This window comes from Saccoglossus kowalevskii, chromosome 16 (genome assembly GCF_978046115.1).
Source record: "Saccoglossus kowalevskii chromosome 16, keSacKowa6.1, whole genome shotgun sequence".
Lineage (NCBI taxonomy): Eukaryota > Metazoa > Hemichordata > Enteropneusta > Harrimaniidae > Saccoglossus > Saccoglossus kowalevskii.
Window position 1 is genome coordinate 28,992,537 of NC_140656.1, and position 20,380 is coordinate 29,012,916.

General features: G+C 34.7%; 1 protein-coding gene across 2 annotated transcripts; it reads left to right on the forward strand.

Moving 5' to 3' along the window:
* Positions 1-2,855: 2,855 nt before the first annotated feature.
* Positions 2,856-20,108, forward strand: LOC100367806 (inositol oxygenase-like). 2 transcript variants are annotated; one of them, XM_085491318.1, is made up of 10 exons: positions 2,856-2,999; positions 5,029-5,118; positions 5,511-5,603; positions 7,025-7,117; positions 7,422-7,559; positions 7,994-8,103; positions 9,821-9,888; positions 13,347-13,396; positions 19,693-19,805; positions 19,912-20,108. In XM_085491318.1, exons 1-10 carry the CDS (start codon positions 2,997-2,999, stop codon positions 20,018-20,020), a joined length of 867 nt encoding a protein of 288 aa, XP_085347444.1. In that variant the 5' UTR covers positions 2,856-2,996; the 3' UTR covers positions 20,021-20,108. The 2 variants fall into 2 exon arrangements, with proteins under 2 accessions (XP_085347444.1, XP_085347445.1); XM_085491319.1 differs by lacking the exon at positions 5,511-5,603 and having other exon boundaries at positions 2,861-2,999.
* Positions 20,109-20,380: the final 272 nt, after the last annotated feature.

A 20,380-nucleotide genomic window follows, 5' to 3' on the forward strand; every position in this document is an offset into this window, starting at 1 on the left:
AAGGTCGACCCAAATAAATTCATTCCCGAGATACCCGTGTAGTAAGCTATGAAGATTAATGAATGTATAGTGTTAATGTAGACACGTCACAATAATTCCAGCTGTTATCTTACATGAAATATAGTTCAACTGGGAATTAACGACCCGAAAGCAGTCAGGGAAAGATGCCTTCAAACTGGTCTATGTTAAATAGTTATCTTTTTCGATAGTTTTCGAAATAGCAATAAAAAATAGGCACATGTAGTGTGCGCCATACATTAGCCATATGCTCGTCCTTATGTTCTGCCATTTCAAGCTGCCTAGGAAAACTATTCAATAGCATTTTAAATACCAGGCTAGTAACTTGCTTTGAAAATAAAAACATTCTTACAAAACAACAGTTTGGTTTCAGAAAAAAAATGACGAACAACAGATAACCTTTTCCTCTTGAAAACAATCGTTAATAAGTAAAGAAACAAAAAACGAACAAACAAGAAATTCGAATAAAGTTTATGCATGTTTTGTAAACCCAAGAAAGGCGTTTGACAGCGTTTGGCATAAATGATGGCCTTAATTCAAAACTTCTAAAATACAATGTTACAGAGAAAATGTTCAATATAATTAAGAACATGTATAGCAATGTCATATCCATGTATAAAGTTCAAACTAACACTGGATTAACAACTGATATCCTATCGACATTCGTTGTCAAACAAGACTGCAATTCAAGTCCAAATCTATTAAACTTATTCATTAACGATCTACCAGATAGTTTTGATGTTGACAGTTGTGATTCAACTCTATTAACTATTACAAAAAATAGCTGACGACATAGATCTATCAAAATAGAAAACTAGGTTTACAAACCTGCTTTGACAAATTAGCCATGTACACCTCAAAATGGTATTTAACAGTAAATACTGAAAAAAACTTAAATTATAATTTTTAATAAATCAAATAAACTTCTAAATAACAATATTTTCTTCTACGAAGGCAAAAACATTGGTATCGTAAGACAATTTAACTATTTCGGCCTCAATATAACTCCAAATGAAAAATTGAAAGAAGGTCTAAAACACTGAATTGAGGTGTAAAGATATACACCCCACATTCTGTCGCATTCTTTTGAATATCTCAAATCACTGCTTCATACAAAAACAGGCAATTAAATATATGATCAGAATATCCAACTCCAGTAACACACTCTCATATGAGGCATTCTTGGTTTAACAGAAACATGAAGAGCAAATGGTACATAAAAATGAAATCCATTCTTAATGATGCAAGCTAACAAGAACTAATATATTCTCATGATCAAATAACATCAGCGAAATTAATAAACTTTGATATAAAAATAAGAATATATTTTCAGTACACTGGACAAATGAAGTACATGATGACAATAGAAGAAAGGGGAACGGAAGAAATAAACTAAGAACCTACAGTTTAGAGGATTATTTGACAAACATTAAACACATTGAAATCGTGGAAAATCTTAGTAAATTTCATTTAAGTAACCATTCACTTATAAAATGAAACAGGGCGCCATACTTAATTGCCGCAATAAAGGGGTATGTCTTCTCTGTGACACAAATGAGATAGAAGATGAACAACATTTTGTGATGTCTTGCCCTGTTAATACCAACACAGAAATAGTCTATTTATGGAAGCAAGGAAAATATCCCCAAATTTCAATAAAATAAATCACGACGACAAATTCAGATTTATCTTGAGCAATGAATCCCTGTCAGTTCCTTTAGGCCAATATTTGCATATCTGTTTTGAATCTACACAGCAACACCTCCTTGACATGGATGTCATCTAGCGACTTTCAAAATTCTTGGATTTTCTATCATTTTCCTTTTTAATTGTTGCTTTTACTGTGTATGTGTATGTCATGTCACTTTTCATGATTTGTTTTGTTTTGTTTTGTTTTGTTTTGTGTGTGTAATGTATCCATTATCACCCATTCCTGGACCAACGAATGTTAAGTGATTAAATAAACACATTTCTGAAGAAGGCTTGCCGTATAGATGGGGGCTCTTCCTTTCAAGTTCTGTAAGCTTTCCCACTTCTTCTCAGCACTTCTGTTCCCAGTTATTTTTGCTCCATCGTCTGAAACACTTCGCGAAACCGTTTCCGCATCTGTACTGATAAGTTACATGCGCTATTTTACATTTGCCGTATCCGTATTCGTGCTTACGGAAGTAATATCACAACCACAAACCCAATCGCTTTACAAGACACAAAATGTGTTTTTAATAAATATTTATAAATTTCAGTGGCAGTTGAATTAAACCAGCTAATTAACGGATGCAGAGTGACAAATTTTTAGTACATATGTACGAGCCATTGTTGGTGTCCTTCAATCATTGACGTTGCACGAAGATATTCTGTAAGGGCGGTATACATTCGCTAACGCGCTGTGATTGAAATTTATAAAACATGTATTATATATATATATATATATATATATATATATATATATATATATATATATATATATATATATATATATACAATGGTTACAACGGTTGACTTTGGTACAGTTCCTCCATAGTTTATATAGGGACTGTGACTTTGTTAACCCCCGAAGTGCAGAAAAACGCTGGGGGGGATGTGTCGAATGAGTAATTTACTGTGTCAAGTGTACCAGAATTTATACAATATCAATGTATCTCTGTTGAAATGAATGAACCTTTCGTAAATGAATAATCTGTGTGTTATACTGCAATTATCAACGTAGTTTTAATTATTTTGGGAAAACAATGCCACTTTAAAAGAAAAAAAAGAGAGTTATACTCTTACATATGTGAGTACCATGAAACCGTTGACAGTGACGTCACATGCTCATTTACATACAGTTTATGATTATAGGATCGACGCCTACAACACAGCGACCGCCGGCATATTGTGTTATTTTCGACTGCGCAATCACGCACACTTCGTCAGTCTGCTTTTTGCTATTTTTCCACATTTTCTAGGCCACACTAGAAGTAGAAGTTCTGGTAATTATCATGGTGAGTATTTATAAAAAGCTGATCAAAGACGGTTGATTTAAATAGTTCGCATGTTGATGTTTTGTCGCCATGCAGTGTTGAAAAAACGACAGTGAAATTCAAACCTTTTGTATTCGTAATACATTTTACAATTATCTAATTCAAAAGTGCAAATTCGCTATGGTATTTTACTTAGTATCTTTTTAAACCCGTATTTCCCGAAAGAAATGAAAAATAACAGAAACAGATGTCAAGAATGTGTTTGTGACACTGCCTGTAACACTGCCATGGCTGAGGCCCGGGCCGAGGTACTAGAGTTTTAATATTATACCTCCATGGCTAATATTAATTTTACATTGTAGCAGCTTAAAATATTCCTACCTTCAGTGTTTTTGATTAGGGCTATACATAGTATCCTTTGTTTATATATTTTCCAGTAACGCATTGATATTTCTGCTGGTTGACTACTTGGCCCTAATACCGTCTTTTCATATGACCAAAGTACTCATGTACTGTGAATCATCCAATTTTTGCTGGTTCGAATGATTTACGAATTTTTGGTATACGTCAGAATGAAATTTCGCGAAAGTCTCTGACACTCAATGTTGCTAGACATTTTCACTCTAATATTATTACTATGTACTGTAAAAAATAGGTTTTTACGCTCTACAAAGCAAATTCCTAATTACATTTTACATTTTCATAATACATACTAGTATATTTTTTTAAACAAGGGAACAGGGGCGCAGCGCCCTCATGCCATGGCATGTGCCCCCTTACCCTGGGTAGCAGATCCTCTGGCAACCATAAAATTCTGATTGACCAGGGATCACATGTGGCCACAGTCTTCAACTGTGACCTGTCTGATTTTTGGCCCCAAAGAAGGCATAGAATGCTCCATTTTAACTTAGATTTATCAAAAACTCCACACCCTGGTAGGGAGAACTCTATCTCCCCCACTTGGTGGCTCTGCTGAATTGCAGTGCTCCCTCTTGCAGTTTTTTTTCCAGAAAAAAACCTGATATGTTTGATAATTTTTGTTAAAGAATCAAAATTATGGACGAATAAAATAGCTGATTACATTTTACACCTTGCCCATATCTAGAATTTTTGTTTTTTATTTATTTAAATTACATTATTACGGAAATAAAAACAATTGATTACAGCTTACGAAAATACCCCTTGCCCACCTTCTGTATAATTTTAGTAATGTTTATGAAATATTTTTCATTTGTCATTTCTGTAATGACAAAAACTTGTTTGAATCTAAACTGCACATTACTAGTAATGATCAAAGCTTATGATTTTCTATTTTCTGTTTTTACACTCATTGTGTGCATTTAACTGCTTAGACTATATATTCCATTTTTTTATTACCGGGTAGTTTGAATATATATAGGTTAGGACTTTGAAGTTGACACTATTTAAGCTTTGTGAACAATTTATTCTTCTTGATCTCATCTATCATATTTAGACCATCATGCCCCTATGCTTTTACTCCCAATACATTTAAGCCAACTACCTTACTGATCTCTCTGTTATCTATGCACATATTTAGTTTACTAGCTTAAATAGTCTGCTATAAGATGACACACTATGAGTTCGCAAATACTGTAAAATACTTTATTTTAGCTGGAATTAATTTTCGCTGAAAATACTTTTTGGGTGTTTTGTATGGAATTTATTTTCACTGATTTTTGACAAGTTTAATGTAAAATATAGGAAAAAAGGTATATTCGCTGGACTTTTATTTTCACTGAATCATTCCTTCAGCGAAAATTAATTCCAAGCGAAAATAAATTATTCTACAGTAAAATATAATATATATATGTTTTACATAACACATAATGAAATATAATTTTTTTCATTTTGGTGTCTGTACATGCATTTGTAAGCTGTTTTTTTTTGGGGGGGGGGGCATGGGCATACAAGCAAGTATATTCAACTAGTGCAATAGGCTCCCAGATGACTGGTTGTCAAATTTACCACACGTTGGTACTTGAAACTGGTCTCTTGCTTTTCACTGAATACTAAGACTGTTGTTTTGCAGGAGAAAGTCAACATATTGGATCTTTCTGAGTTGTACAGGCCTGAACCTGAAGCACAAAAGAGGAAACAAGCGTACAGGAATTTTGATGAGGTATCAGTGATCACCTATTTTTCTTTTATTTCTTTCTTGTGCGTGATTTAATACAATTGTTAAATAGTGGTTCATTTTTTGTTTCATATTAACAATTTGTTAGACATAATTTATAATATTTTAATCATACCTCGGACAAGCAAGGTAAAATAAATCTGTATTCAAACAATTGGTGAGTTAACCCAAATCCTTCTAATAGTTTGAAGGTTTGTTCCCTTTGCTGACTATCTTATTGTATTCTTATCTCAGGCATTTACTTGAGAATCCAAAGTTCAATGTCAAGAAGGACAAAAATTTGTACCATGGAGTAAATAACAAGAATGAGAAACTAAACTGAATAGTAATGCATCCCAGATTATATAAATTCTGTTTTCTGAATTATTTAAACACAGAATAAAGAAAGTGACAATTCGCACATTAAGCGTGTCCAGGAGACGTACAAACTCATGCACACGTATCAGACAGTGGAATTTGTATCTCAAAAGGTAAGAATTACTTTACTTAGAAACCAAAATAGCTAAAAAAAGGCATCATTTCTAACTGAAACGTTATTGGCACATTGAAACATTCAAAATATCAAGACAAGTAAAAGGAATATAAATGTAATTTTTTTCCCAGCATACATAGTATGAATGGTTTCAAGAAATACCTACTCTCTAGTTTAGTATAACTTGCACCAAATATTGTTTATAAACTGTGTTCATCTGATTAAAGAGACTCATTCACAGTGGTGCCTAAACAAAACTTTACAAGAAATTTATCATAATTGTGGCGACGAAACGCAGACTGAATTTTAGAAACTGAATGAGAGCATCCTGGGGTTTTTTTTCTGAATATATCAATGACAACTAAACTCTTCTAAATTAAGAACATTTATATTATTAAATTAATTTCTGTTTTCAGCTAGACAACCTAATATCTTTAGCTTATTATACAAGTCTCTTTCTGGTAAAGTACTGTAATTTATTTTAGGACTTATTGTCGAAAAACTGAAATTGATTTTAGAGGATTCAGATAATTAAAATCCTGGCAATCAAAAGTACTTATAAATTTACTTAACTCATTTACTTATCAAGCCTCTTATCTCTGAAACAAGCTTAGTGCTGATAATGTTGCTATTTTTAACTAAAATTAAACAGGTTGCCTGCAATACTTTTTAAACTGGTTATTAATAGGTGATTTTCCGTACAATTGCGAGATCTCGCGAGATGCATGAAAGACGCGCGTCGAACGTCTGCCGCAAAAATCGAACGATTGATTTTGAACTAGAATTTTTTTATTTCGTAGCTTACATTGACCGGCCGATCTTCGACAGAGGAATATTGCTTCCGAATACCCTTCCTTAATCGAAATTGCCTATCATCAAATGTGGACAGCACATTATTAAGCATGGAAATGTCCCCGAAATACTTTCGCGTTTGTCGAATCCCACGCGATGTTTGATGCCACTACGACGCTATGACCTTTGTTTGTCCTGTTTTTATGTTCGATTTCACGCATAACGCGTGATTCTCGCAGTGAACGGAAAATGGTCTATTTTAATGTATTTTCACACAGTTTTGCTTGAAGTATTAACACCTTGTGTGTTACTTTTTATTTTATTCAATGATAAATAAATTATTATAATAAACTTTGCAGCATCAAAGCACAAACCATAACGAAGTTGCACATACATTCATTATAATTTTTTTGCTGCGTTAATGACTTTGCAGCCATGTATTAACTGTGGAATCTATTCATGTTTACCACATTCTAAAATTTCATACATACACATATAGTTTTAGGCCTACATGCACAAGCTCAAAAAGAACATACATTGTTCAGTTTGCACCCGGTTATTTTGAAATCTGAGTTAGATTATGATTTGGTGAATTCTTTAACCACACTCTGATAATTTTATTTTCAGCGTGATAAGTGGGGTCAACTAAATAAAGCTGAGATGAATGTGATGCAAGCACTAGAATTTCTCAACAACTTGGTTGATGAGAGTGATCCTGATGTAAGTTTGACTTTTTCATTTGCATGGCGCATCAACAATTATTTGTTTTTGTATCCAGGTGGCAATAGGGGACAAACAAGTAAAAATTGATCTGTGATTCAGACATTCTCTAAATAAATGCTGACAAGAATCCTATAATTGTACTTTTAGCACATAGTTTGAAGCCCTACAATTGATTGGCCGAAATATTTTTTGATTTTCTTTTAATTTTTAATATATCTTTACTTCAGGTCCTCTGTAATGTGACTGTAAAGGTGTGTAATATTAATAAATCTAATGCATTCATTTCTTTGCTTCATTATAGGTTGATGTACCAAATATATATCATGCATATCAAACTGCTGAAAGAATTCGTGCCAGGCACCCTGACAAGGACTGGTTTCATCTAACTGGTTTGATTCATGATTTAGGAAAAGTCTTAGCGCTGTGGGGAGAGCCCCAGGTATGTCTGCATGGATGTTTTAACAAAATCAAATTGCTACACATATAGGCTAACTTTAAATTACCAACAAACTGAATCAAAGCAGACTCTTTCAACAAGTGTAATTTAATTTATACATACTTGCCTTAGCTTTTTGTTAAAAACTTTCCATCATCTGGAAGACTTTAAAGAAGGTTGGTGCAGGACAAGTTGTACCCGACCTCTACCTACCATTAATGGTATCACCATTTGCATGATGTCCCATGTTTGTTTGTATTATTAGAGGATGCTTACATGTGTAATCAATCCATATTAGGAATTTGTATTTCCTAATATGGTAGGATGAAAATACTGTGTAAAACACCGCATAATTATGGCACGCTGTAACTTATGGCATTACAATGACAGATGTATAATAATATTAGTTACATCTACATTGTACTTATTTGTTTTAGTGGTCTGTTGTTGGTGATACCTTCCCTGTGGGATGTGAATATGGCAATTCCATCGTATACAAAAATACCAGTTTTGTTGATAACCCAGACTTGAAGGACCCTAGATATAAGTAAGTACTTAAGAAAGTTTTATAGAATGGAAAATATTCTAACCAAATATTCAAAGTGATAACATTTTTATGGCAATTTGAAAACTTTTGTTTTCACTGTTCACTTTTTCACTGTTCAAAATACTTGAGTGTACACTGCACTGTGATTGTTTTTTTTCAGCTAGTGTATGTAGGTCTGAAACCTGAAGTGCACATGTGGAAAGTTTTTAGGAATTTAAGCCAATATAATTGCTGAATACTAAACTTTTGATTAAAAACTGAGTCAGCTGCTTATCTGGTCCCAAAAAAACGCGTACAAAATAATGAAGTTGCAATTGTTTGTTGATGAGTATGAATACACAAATTGTTAACAATTGTTACTGCATCTTGATATTAAATATCTATTGTTGCTGTTTGCACAATTTGCATTACCGTAAAAACCCTAAAAATTCGACCACCTTTGCCCCCTCTAGAAATTCAACCACCTAATTATTTGGTAGATTCATTGGTATATTTATTGCCTTCTAAAATTGTGTCTAATCACAGAAGTGTGTGATTTTTGGTTTTTCCATAATTTTTCTTGGACCTGTGATTTAAGACTAATTTAGGCTTTTTTTATTGATGAGAACAAACCCTGTTGTGAGCAATGGTACTCTGTGTAAAAAGAATCAAAACGTGGAATGTATTCATGTTCACCACAAAAGACCACCTAAACCTTTGATTTTTGCACAAAAATAACTTACTCTTTTGTGGTTCTAATAACATTGCTTATTATTTAGTCATGATTCAATACAAAAAAAAAGTATTTTGTTTGGTTTGTTATAAAAATATATGTAAACATGTTTTATTGTGAGCAAAGATTTTACTAAACTTACCAGTATTGATTTTAATTATCAAAATTGTAGTACCACATGTTGGTGTTGATTTCACTGCATGATGATTTCTAACCAGAATTGTGTTTTTACAGGTTTCATGATGAAATGTATTTTTTGCGTTTCATGAATTCATTTTTAATACACTATCATGTTTATGTTACAAATATCTCCTACATCGAATCCATGCATTCAATTCACCCTGCACACATGACGACTTTCTTATACTGTGGTACAGATTGCTTGTAACGGAACTATATCACCTGACAGGCTACAGATTTAAAACTAATTATTTAAATGTGGTCAGAATTTTGGAGTTTCTACGGTAATTCTGTATCTTTTGAAAAATACTTATGAACAACTTGCACAATCTTGCAAAAAGTTTAAACAAATTTATAAATGAATTACACAAAATTCTATAATCCAAATTGTTGTAATTTGTGTGATTGGGCTGGCTTATAACTCTAAAATGCTAAAATTATATACAATATCGTAAAAATCAAAGCTTCTCGGATAAAAATTTTTCCTTTGTGCATTTCTTTTACAACATCTATAGGTTTATTTACTTTGTGTGGGTGCGTGTGGTTTTTTTGTCTCTAAACAGATAAAATGTCATCATAAATTTGGATTTTTGAGTATATTTTGGTTTCCCATATATCATGGGATATATTGATACAGCCATCACTCTAGGGGTCTTTTGGGGTCCCATCCTGTGGGTTTGGGCGAGTGACAATACTTGCTCCCTGTTACCTAGGAAGGACCTCCCTTGATAAATTGAGGGGTATCTGCTTTTTGTGCTGTGCCCACTTTGGGGCCCCAGAACAACACTAACAATGTACAAAGCGCAAACTTATCAACTCTTACAGCACCAAGTACGGTATTTATGAAGAAAATTGCGGCTTGGATGATATTATCATGTCTTGGGGGCATGATGGTGAGAACATTGCGCAGCTTGTTATTTGTGAACAGGAAGAGAGGCAAACTGTTGTATTAAACAATTCATTTTACTGTGTTTTTTTCTATTGGAAGCCAACATACAGTGAAATAATATTTATTTGAATTCCAGTTGATCTGGGGATGCCTCTTTTGCAGAAGAGGTCATTTAGAAATTTATATTTGGCTTGTGGATGCTACATGCTTCTAACAGAAAAAATGCACTTTATTGTTTAACTGGAATAATGAATGGCATTATTATTTGATTGCAGTGCTATGAAAACCATGCCGATTGTTTGGCTAGCAAACAATAATAAATGAACAAGGCCAACCTGGTCTTTTGAAGGCGCAATTTTAAGAGACCTGTACATTTGACAAGCTAATTTTTTAAAATGTGAAATGCAAGGAGTCACTATGTCCATTTGACTGTTTTATTCCAAATTTTCATTGTGCACACATGTTTTTTTTGTTTTTTTTCCCTGGACATGTTAGAATAAACTATAAAGTTTCATTAAATTCCCCATAAATATTCAGTACACACCATGGTTTCTGTACTTTGATAATAATGTTATTCCATAATCAATAATTCTACTGCAAAGTAAAACAGAGTTGGACAAAGTTTAAAACTATGGCTGATGAATAAATAGGCTTGTGTGTTTGTATGGAGTGTTGACTCATTGACATATTTTACTCCAACTTAACACAAAGATAAGACGTGGCGGGTCTCCCGAATGCATTATTTCAGTTTCAGGTTCAGAAGAACTATGATTCCTTCCATAGTGTTGCACATTTGTGTTACCCAAGTCTATGGGAGGAATCATAGCTTTTCTGTATCAATGAAAATATCTGAAAATAACAAATTTAATGACACGAAATATATAAGAAATGACTAAAATACCATTACAATGACTAAAGGCCGACACAAGAAGAGCTATAGACCCACAACGAGACCCAACCCAACTCGTTCACTGGCCCACTTCGCTCACTCAATCACATACCCAGACAGTCAGACAGATGGACGGACGGACGGACGGATGGATGGATGGAAGGAAGGAATGAATACAAGTTTGTGTGGTTAGTCATCAGATCTAGATTTTAGAATTTGAACCTACCAAAATATAAAGTAGGATGGGGACTCCATTATCATTCATAACTCATCTGTTTAAGAGCAGTTTGTTTTGTATACCCTCACTGGCAGCAAGTTGTATTTTGATTTCCTCCTTGCTTGTATTTACATTGCAAAAACCTTTCATAACTTACTACCATTCATTTCATTCCACTGAATCAGTATTTATCATAACAAAATGACCACATCTTATATGTCTGGTACCGGTATTTCTGAAGCGTTTCTATGCAGTGTGTATACTAAGAATGGAGAAAATTTTCAACTCTAAAATCACACTCTTGAGATTGTAGTAAATTTGGGACTAATATATGGCATATTTTCTAGATCAAAATTTGCTTGTAATACTTGTAAATTATGTGCTAGTATTGTGATGATAGCCCAAATTGGACCAAAAAAAACGTTTGTTGCTCGGCGTAGGGAAAATTAAAATGGGATGATATTAATTTTTTCTTTTGTATTGAGATTTGTCAGTACCACAAGAAAAATGTTTATCATTTATCAAATAACACTTTTGAATACTTGCATTAAAAATTAAATTACATCAACAAATCATCCTCCGAAACAGAAAATAAACATTTTACGGTATGTGGTTCTCTTTACTGAGCGCGAAAATGTAAAGAATATGATTGAGATATAACGGTAGGTTTCAAAGTTTTTCATGCGATGACATTACAAGAAGCAGAATCTTTTTCCTAATTTCCCATCAATATATAATGCAACAGTGAAATATGTTATGAACTGACTAAATTATCACTGGAAACAGTTAAAGTTTAAATGTATGAATATTCCATAATTTACACTTAATAAGACAATATGTCACATACTAGTCCATAAAGATCAATAAACTATTAACCTTCTGTGAGTGCATCTTCTGATCATTACAACCATTATTATAATTAAAACTAGAATATTTCAAAGCATATGAAATCAAAAAATAAAATAAAATAAGGTTTATGAAACTGCATGTTGAGAATAAGCCTCTACCTCTTCTATGTCACACTCAAAAATATTGCCACTTTAATACCACACCACACAACACACCGCACTATACTAATGTGCAAGTCAGGTCCAAAGGATGACTCCACTAAATTTGGTCTGGTGTTAGTAGCCAATTATTGACCAAATGGAGGAAATTTTCTTCTGGTCTCTGGCAATAATGGCCTAATGTCGACCAGAAGAGAGAAAGTAAACTAGGTTTAGTACGAGTTGCCAATTGTGGAAGAGCTGAAAGCTATTCACTTTGGCAAAACGTAATCCAGAATCAGATAGATTGTTCTTGTAGTAATACTAGCAGTTAGACGTGAACCAGAGTTGAGGACCTTTGTATACTACTTTATACTAGTAGTACCGGTAGCATCGAATAGGTCTTTGGGGACACTTTTTTTATTACATAGAATACTATAACATAGATGCATTGGGAAGAGGCTTATACTTAACCATCATGTTTATAATACCACATTTTAACCAATGCAAAATTTGTTATACTTATTTCTGTTTTGCAAATCTGTTTATTCTTGAATGAACTTCACAATAAAGTGTGTGTATTCTCACTAAGAATATAATATTAATGGTTGAATGTTAGTAGACACGTAATGTATTGAACAACTTCAGACTTGAATGTATTATTTTAAGGTTCAAATTTGAATTCTATGTAATCAAATTTAAGTCTTTGGTGATAGCTTTCAAGGTTTGTGTCAGTTTTCTCATTTTGTATTAATTAGCTAGGAATCAATATAAAGTTTTATTTAATCAGATGAAAATGCCCCAAACGAGTTAAAGCTGCATTGTAATGAATGATTCCAGATTCTCCAACAAAATTTAAAAGCTAACATTTATTTTAAACCGTAAAGTAGTACTCCAGTGGATAGTGGAATATAGGGAAGAAACTACATGTACTTGCATTTTTGTTTTGAATAAACTTAGCTTGTGTGTTTCTGCATGTAAAACCTATAACATTTATTACTCTATTTGGCTGCTCTTTTGAAATTCAAAAGAATGAAATAAAAACAAATTATTCTTAACTTAGTGCTTTTTTGGCTATCCATTTTTTAAAATACAAGAATTCTTAGAATTTCTTAATTACATTGCTATTTTGAGCAACCACAATTTGATTTAGTGGGCTATGCTTTATGATTGGATACTAACTTTGCACAAACTTAAGTTTGATATGAAAACCTGTCAATTTGTCGGCATATAGATCTTCATAACTCGTATACATGTATGATATTCATGGCAATGCAACTTTAGTCACTTGAATAATTCAGTTTATACTGTATTATGTGTGCTTTATTCTCATGATATTGTTTTTTATTTCTCTCCTCTGTCATCTTTAGAATACATGTACCAAGTACTGGTGGGCAACAAAACAACACTACCTGAAGAGGTAAGGACAATTGCAGTACAGTTTTCCTCAAATACCACAATCATTGCCCTCTGAAACAAATATAGACTGGTGTATTTCATCGTGACGTGGCGTGACGTGACATGATGTGATGTACTGTTGGTGTATAGCTCAATGAAAGTTGTATCAATGGGTTTGACTTATGTTATTAGTCACAATTTGACACTGCCACTATATATGGGATATTTAAAGTGCCTGTGCAATGCCCACTCTCACGTTAACTATTTTAGATCCGTGTCCTACTGAAGTGGGCAGTTATTGATTATTTTTGTCAAAATGGTTACTCCTATCCAAGTAAATTTAAGATATATCTCGTGCTGTAGCCACGCCCACCTATCCTGAAACGGTCGACTGTTTCCGGATTTCCGACTCTCGCCGAAAGTGCGCCACCAAATGCCAAAATATGAGAGGAAGCCATACTCCTGAGCTGTACTTATATAACACTGCGTGATTCAACATACTTTTAAACGATATACATTTTTCGGTCGGCATTTCTTTTTTTTGTCAATTTTTTTTTTTTTTTTTTGAGATAGAGAGTTTTTAGAAGTTGTTTTCAGAACAAACGTTTGTGATGGTTAAACGTTGTGTTGTGGGCGGTTGCAGTAATACGTATAGTCATAGTGTAAGTATTCACACTTTTCCAAACGATCCGAAGGTGCGACGTCAGTAAACGAAAGCCGTGAAAACAACGAGAAAAGGTTGGGGTGGACCTTCTCCTTACAGCGTCATATGTAGTGTCCACTTCACCTCAGATTCTTTTTTCGAAAAACTGTCTTCGGCCGTGAAAAAACAACTAGGTTTTAAAGAGAAGCGCCGACAACTTAAACCTGGCGCAATACCAACAATTTTGAAAGAAATAGATTCCGAACCAGCCCATGATCACCGAGGCGGATTTCAGAAGAGAGAGAGACGTCGGGTAAGTGTTTCAAATCATTTGACTTGTTTTGCCATCCTGATTATCGCTTTATAGAGACAATTAAGTTTGCGTTATGTAAAGGTATCAATAATTTTTGATAGTAACACGAAAACGACGCGTCGGACGAACAGGAAATTACGCAGTCCTTACACACTGCTAATTGTTTTCATTTTCGCAGGCTAAAAGTTTCTGAATTGTTCGGTGGTTGGTGCTGAATGTCGAATTCACACCTCTGTTACTTTCCTTCTAGCTTGATCTGCGAAATAATTTTATGGGGGTACTGGACATCTCGACCCCAAAAAATCCCGACCCGTTTTTCATACCTACAGCCAAAACAAAGTCAGCTTGGACTTTCAGTTATGAGACATGACAAAACAAACGCTGCCAGTGATAGATTTCGCGAATAAAAAACAAAATTAACGCAATCAAAGGCGCCGACCACACGCGTTGGAAATACTAGTAGATAGTACACGATGTTTCGAATTAAAAGATGTCGATCAACGTTGAACTAGATAGAGGTTCGCGTCGCCACATTGAGACAGGGTCGCGTCGATGCGGTGGGTCGAGATGTTCAATTTGGGTCGAGATGTCTAGAAATCATTTATGGAATAAGAATCCGGCCTTTGGCTGTCAATGCGTTATCACCAAGTAAATAAGTATGACAATCACGCTAACTCGAGTCCACTCTGAATTTGTCTGTATGTGTGTTGCTCTCAATTATTTTTGTTATCCAATTAAACGCCACCAGTCACGCACTTGTCCTCGTCGTGACCCGACGCGTTCACCCATTTCAACTGAATCTATTTCCACGCGGCGGTCATTTATTTAGTAACTGTGATTTGTCGTTTTTTTTAGTTATTTCCCTATTTTATTGATCACTATAGTTTAAGGTCCAGAATGTCAAAATATGTTTTCTTTTTATTTTAATGCTTCTACTGGAAATGTACTTCAATAGAGCATGTATGATATGATTCTTTATGGTTTTCTATCTACTATTGTTGAATCAAAATGCTCTCATAATTTACAGATTACGTAGAAGAGCTCTTCAATACACTAGACTTGTATGTTGGAGGAGATTGTGTATTACATACACTTGATGATGCACCCCTGCCACTCAACAGCCAGTATGGCCACCCTGACAAAGTCTCGGCAGTTCATTGCCACACTACAAGATTCACATAACAGTGTAAATACATTTCCAGATGCTGCAACAATTATGCTAATAAAAAACAGGCTACGTTACACAGTTCACAAATTTTATTTAGACTTGTGATGAACAAAGAAATATGACAATGTAAACATTGGATTGTCTGTACATGTATGTGAGGAAAATAATGTGAATAAAATATAATTTGTACATGGATTACTATAGTATATGGTTTTAATTGAGTGACACTGTGTGACAATGAAAAAAGGAAACACATCTTCAGATTTTGGAATCTATGAAAAACCAAGATTTGGTAATTTAAGTCCTAAATAATTCTCTGACATAAATATTGATAAATCTGTTACTGCTCACTCTGGTAGTACTGTAGTCTTTTTCAATGAACTTCAAGTATCCCCTCGTTAACCTGTGGAGGTTTAGAAAATAAATAAGGTCACAATCTTTATTTGACATTTGTTTATACGTAATTCATTCGTTTTATGATGCATCTTTTTTTACTATAATAAAGGCAACTATTATTATGTTATACATTTGTATATGTGTTTGAATTATGGATGAAAATAATATTGAACACATTTACAATTAGTACATAAGTATAAGCAATTGCCACCCAATCCTCTCAAACGATTATTCAAAAAATAATTAAATTTTTTTTCTTCATTTTCTTTTCATAATATGTCAATTTTATTTCACCAAACATTTTTCAAATTTACGTTTAAAATTTTGAAACTTGCGGATGTAATGCACACCCGCGCTTCGTGTGAAGGGAAGCCAGGTCAAAACATTGGGCATTTTACGTGTGTAGAGCAGCCCACAGAGACGTCGGCCGATCCTAACAACCATATCAGAAATTGTTGATGGTGGAAAAAAATAAGAGTTTCATTTGTGCAAAAAAAAAATCAAACGTGATAAAGTAAAACGCCGATGACATTCGGGCCACACGAGACACTCACTCCTTCGACCATGAACGAAAATCCAATATATGGATGCCAATGCACGTTTGAACGAAGCAGGCAATATTTCTGGGGAAATTCGCGATCTAAGTTTATCGAGCATAATAAAGAGTTCACACATACCTCTTGGAAGTTATCGATAAGATATTTTATAAAGAGTAGTAAGCTCAACTAGAACAAAAAAACTAGAACTTCTTACCGACTCGAAATTTGTCCAGTGCCGAGGTTCAGCGATAGTTTACAAACGTGCGCCGGGGACGGTGACATCACTGCGACCAGCCACACCAGAACGGACATATCTCGCATCTAACTCAACCCCATGCAACAAATTTGATATCCAAGTGTTCATTATGGCCCGTTCTTCCTCGACGAAAAAGTACATAAGTGACAATTTAGTCAAAGACGAGAAAACTGCACAAGAAATTTGCCTTATTTACACGTATCGGCAATGCGAGCTGCCCAGCAACTTCCCTTTCTGACGTCACAAGGGGAATTTCTGTATGGCAATGAATAGCTAATGAGGAGCCTCGTTTTAAAATACAAAAAATAAAGTTGCTGTAGACTGAGTTTAAAACACATTTTTTCACTTAAAAAAAATAATTTATGCTTAGAAACATAAAAATTAATAATATTTATGTATCAATTGATAATTTTAGACGTGAAAATAGCAGCCATTTCACAGGCACTTTAAATAACACATGCTTGTGAGGGTAATATCACGATTTGTTGCCTGCTCAAGGGATGATGGTCATGACCTTCGGCTCTGGCATCATCAATATTATGGTCATGACCAACAGCCCGAGGGCAGACAACAAATCGTGATATTGCCCGAATAACCACGTGTTATTTATTTTATCACATCGAACAGACATCCATCACGACAATCACAGATACCATACATCACTCACACCCGCTCTCCCACAAAATAACAACACTTATATTGAAGTATGCAATATTTTATTTTATCTATTATAACAAGTTTCACATTACTCAATAACATACATACAGTAAAACCTGTCAAAACCGACCCCTGGATAAACCGACCTACTGTCAGAACCGACCGATTTATGTAGCCCCGAAATTTCTCCATAGGCGCCTATGTTAAAACAACCTGTGAAATCCGACCACTGTTTACTCCGAACACCGACCGCATTGATCGGTCCCAAGTCCAATATTCACACTGAATACATCGACCATCCGACCATTTGCACCACATCCGCTGTCTAGTAATTCGGTCTGCCCGACCTAAAAAGTGTGCATTGTGTCCAAATTCCGCGAACGTCACAGAAACAATACCAAATCTCACACTACAAGTAACGTCCCGTGTAAAACAATGGCAACTGATTACATTTTTCACACCACACGCCCACGCATCGCGTGGTGTCTGGACAGTATAATGACCCCGGATATAAACAAATGATCGGGGTCATCACCTTCAATTGCGGTGAAGCACACTGCATTATCACTTCTTCAACGCTCAAAAGACATTGAGTTTTCTTCTTTCCATAACGATTTTGATCGACAATTTTGTGCTTTCGAATGTTTCCGTAAAGGGGGCTTCAAGATTGAAATTTATGATGACGAAGAAGCAGACGACAACAAAGAATTCGGAAACCTTATTTAGCAAGTTGCAGACCCGCAAACACAGTGTAGCGTTGTAGAATACCTCCACTTTGATGAACGTATACTGACTGAAGCAATGTATGATGGCGAGTGGGAGCAACAGATTGTTGCGAATTTTATTGCAGACAAAGAAAACCATGAATCTATAGACAACAATGACATAAATTGCAACGACAGTCAAATTATTGACCCCCACAACGACAGTGACTTGACGCATGGCGATGTGCTAGACATGTTGACAAGATTACAGAACAAAGACTCCAGTTACTTGACAGATATCCAAAATTTCATAATTCGAACGGAAAACAAAATCGTTGAAAAAAAAAGGTGTTCTTTAAAGTAGTCAAAACTTGATGATTTTTTACATCGTAATTTGATTCATTGACTCACAGTCCCTGTTGAGGGACTGCGATTGACTTAACAGCAAAATCGACTGTCTGCATAAATTATGATAATTACATGTAGCTCACGTGAACATACGTTGTGATGTCATCCAAAATGGACGCCTTCAGTTACGATACGCAATACTTACCCGGTCTGTTCGAATAGTTATTTTAATGTTAATTGATGTCATGTACATACCATAATATTTTTGTCTTGTTTGGTAAATTATTTTATTGAAACAATACAATAAATGCACATTGTAAATACATGTAGAATCACCGGAGGCAAACTCCGATGTCTTTCATTTGTCCCGTGTTTACAGCACATGTAATTGTTGTTTCAATCAAAGTCACGCCCACCCTGAATAAACCGACTCCCTCTGAAAACCGACCATGGATCCCAGTCCCAGTCATGGTCGGTTTTGACAGGTTTTACTGTACATTGTTTGCTGAAAAACAACGAAATACACTCAGTAAATGTTATTTTCAGCCACTTGAACCGTGTTTCAGCAATGTGGATCACTCAAATTATCAAGAATAACATTTTTGAAATGAATTGAGAAATTCTCAAACGCAAGTTATTTGATCACTATACAGATAAAAATGTCAGAGTGCCGTGGAAATGACTGAAATTACTTTCTCACTGAGGTACCACACCTATTCACAAGCCACACAGCTTTAAAGTGTTTTTGGTTAGCATCGGCGTGGAACGCATAGAAATGCTCACAGCGTAGAACGCGCCACAGCGACCCCGGCCGCAAAGTTTCAGTGGCGGCTTTGCCGTACATTTTCGCTCCATATAAAAAATACCCTATACATCAAAACAGAGTATCTTACTTAATATCCATTCTGGGACGTTCACTGTTTATTTCGGATAGCTAAAGTTCCTTCAAAACCCTGAAAGCAACAGCGGCCAGAGCAGCACCACTGCAGCGAACGACAATTTGTTATGCACAGTATTGTTGCGCAGTAGTTTCAGTGATGTCATCCATGTGATATACCCATGTAAAATCCACTTGGCGGGCAATATACCATGTAATATCCATTTTTATTCCATGTCATGTGACTGAGTCTCAACCAATCATAGCATGGGTAACAGCAGTGAGATGTGATAAATACAATTATTACACTGCTCTATTACACAGAACTGCCATGATATATGGGATATATACAATTATTGCTCTGCTTTATTACATGGAACTTTCTTGATATGTGTAATGTATGTTTATTCCCGTCAGGCATTGTACATGGTGAGATTTCATTCATTCTATCCCTGGCATACTGGTGGTGATTATAGACATCTGTGTAACAACAAGGACAATGAAATGCTGGCCTGGATCTGCGAATTCAAGTATGTAGCACCATTTACAGTTTGTAACAGTTCATTCGCTTCCAATCCAGTGGTTTCACTGTGTAATTTGATTATTTGAAACTTTTTTTTTTTTTGGTCCTCACAGTAAATTTGACCTGTACTCCAAAAGTGATGATTTACCAGACATTGCTGCACTAAAACCGTACTACCAGTCTCTCATTGACAAATATCTACCTGGCACTCTTAAATGGTAGTCAGCAACACACAAGCCATCTGAAGTTTTACCACATGAATGTTTGACTTGCTTCACAATAAATGTATTAATTTTAACAATTTGGCCAATATATTAGCTCTGTCAAATGTCAATTTTCACCAAGTTACTGAAGGAGTGTCTTTAACCAGAAAATATATTGATAATAATCAGGGAAATTCTTGCTTGCTCAGTTTAATACTGGTTTCATTGTGAGCAATACAGATTATCCTCCCAGTTAGTAGGGTCAGAGTAGATTCTAGATGTTTGCTACAATATAAGATCAATGAGTTTCACTTCACGTGGAATAATACAATATATTTAAATCTTCCTAGTGCTGCCAGCATATTGTTTCAACCTTTAA

Coding starts and splice junctions, on each gene's coding strand:
- LOC100367806 (XM_085491318.1), top strand. Junction 5,119..5,510: donor CGTACAGGAATTTTGATGAG/GTATCAGTGATC, acceptor ATTTAAACACAG/AATAAAGAAAGTGACAATTC. Junction 5,604..7,024: donor TGGAATTTGTATCTCAAAAG/GTAAGAATTACT, acceptor TTTTATTTTCAG/CGTGATAAGTGGGGTCAACT.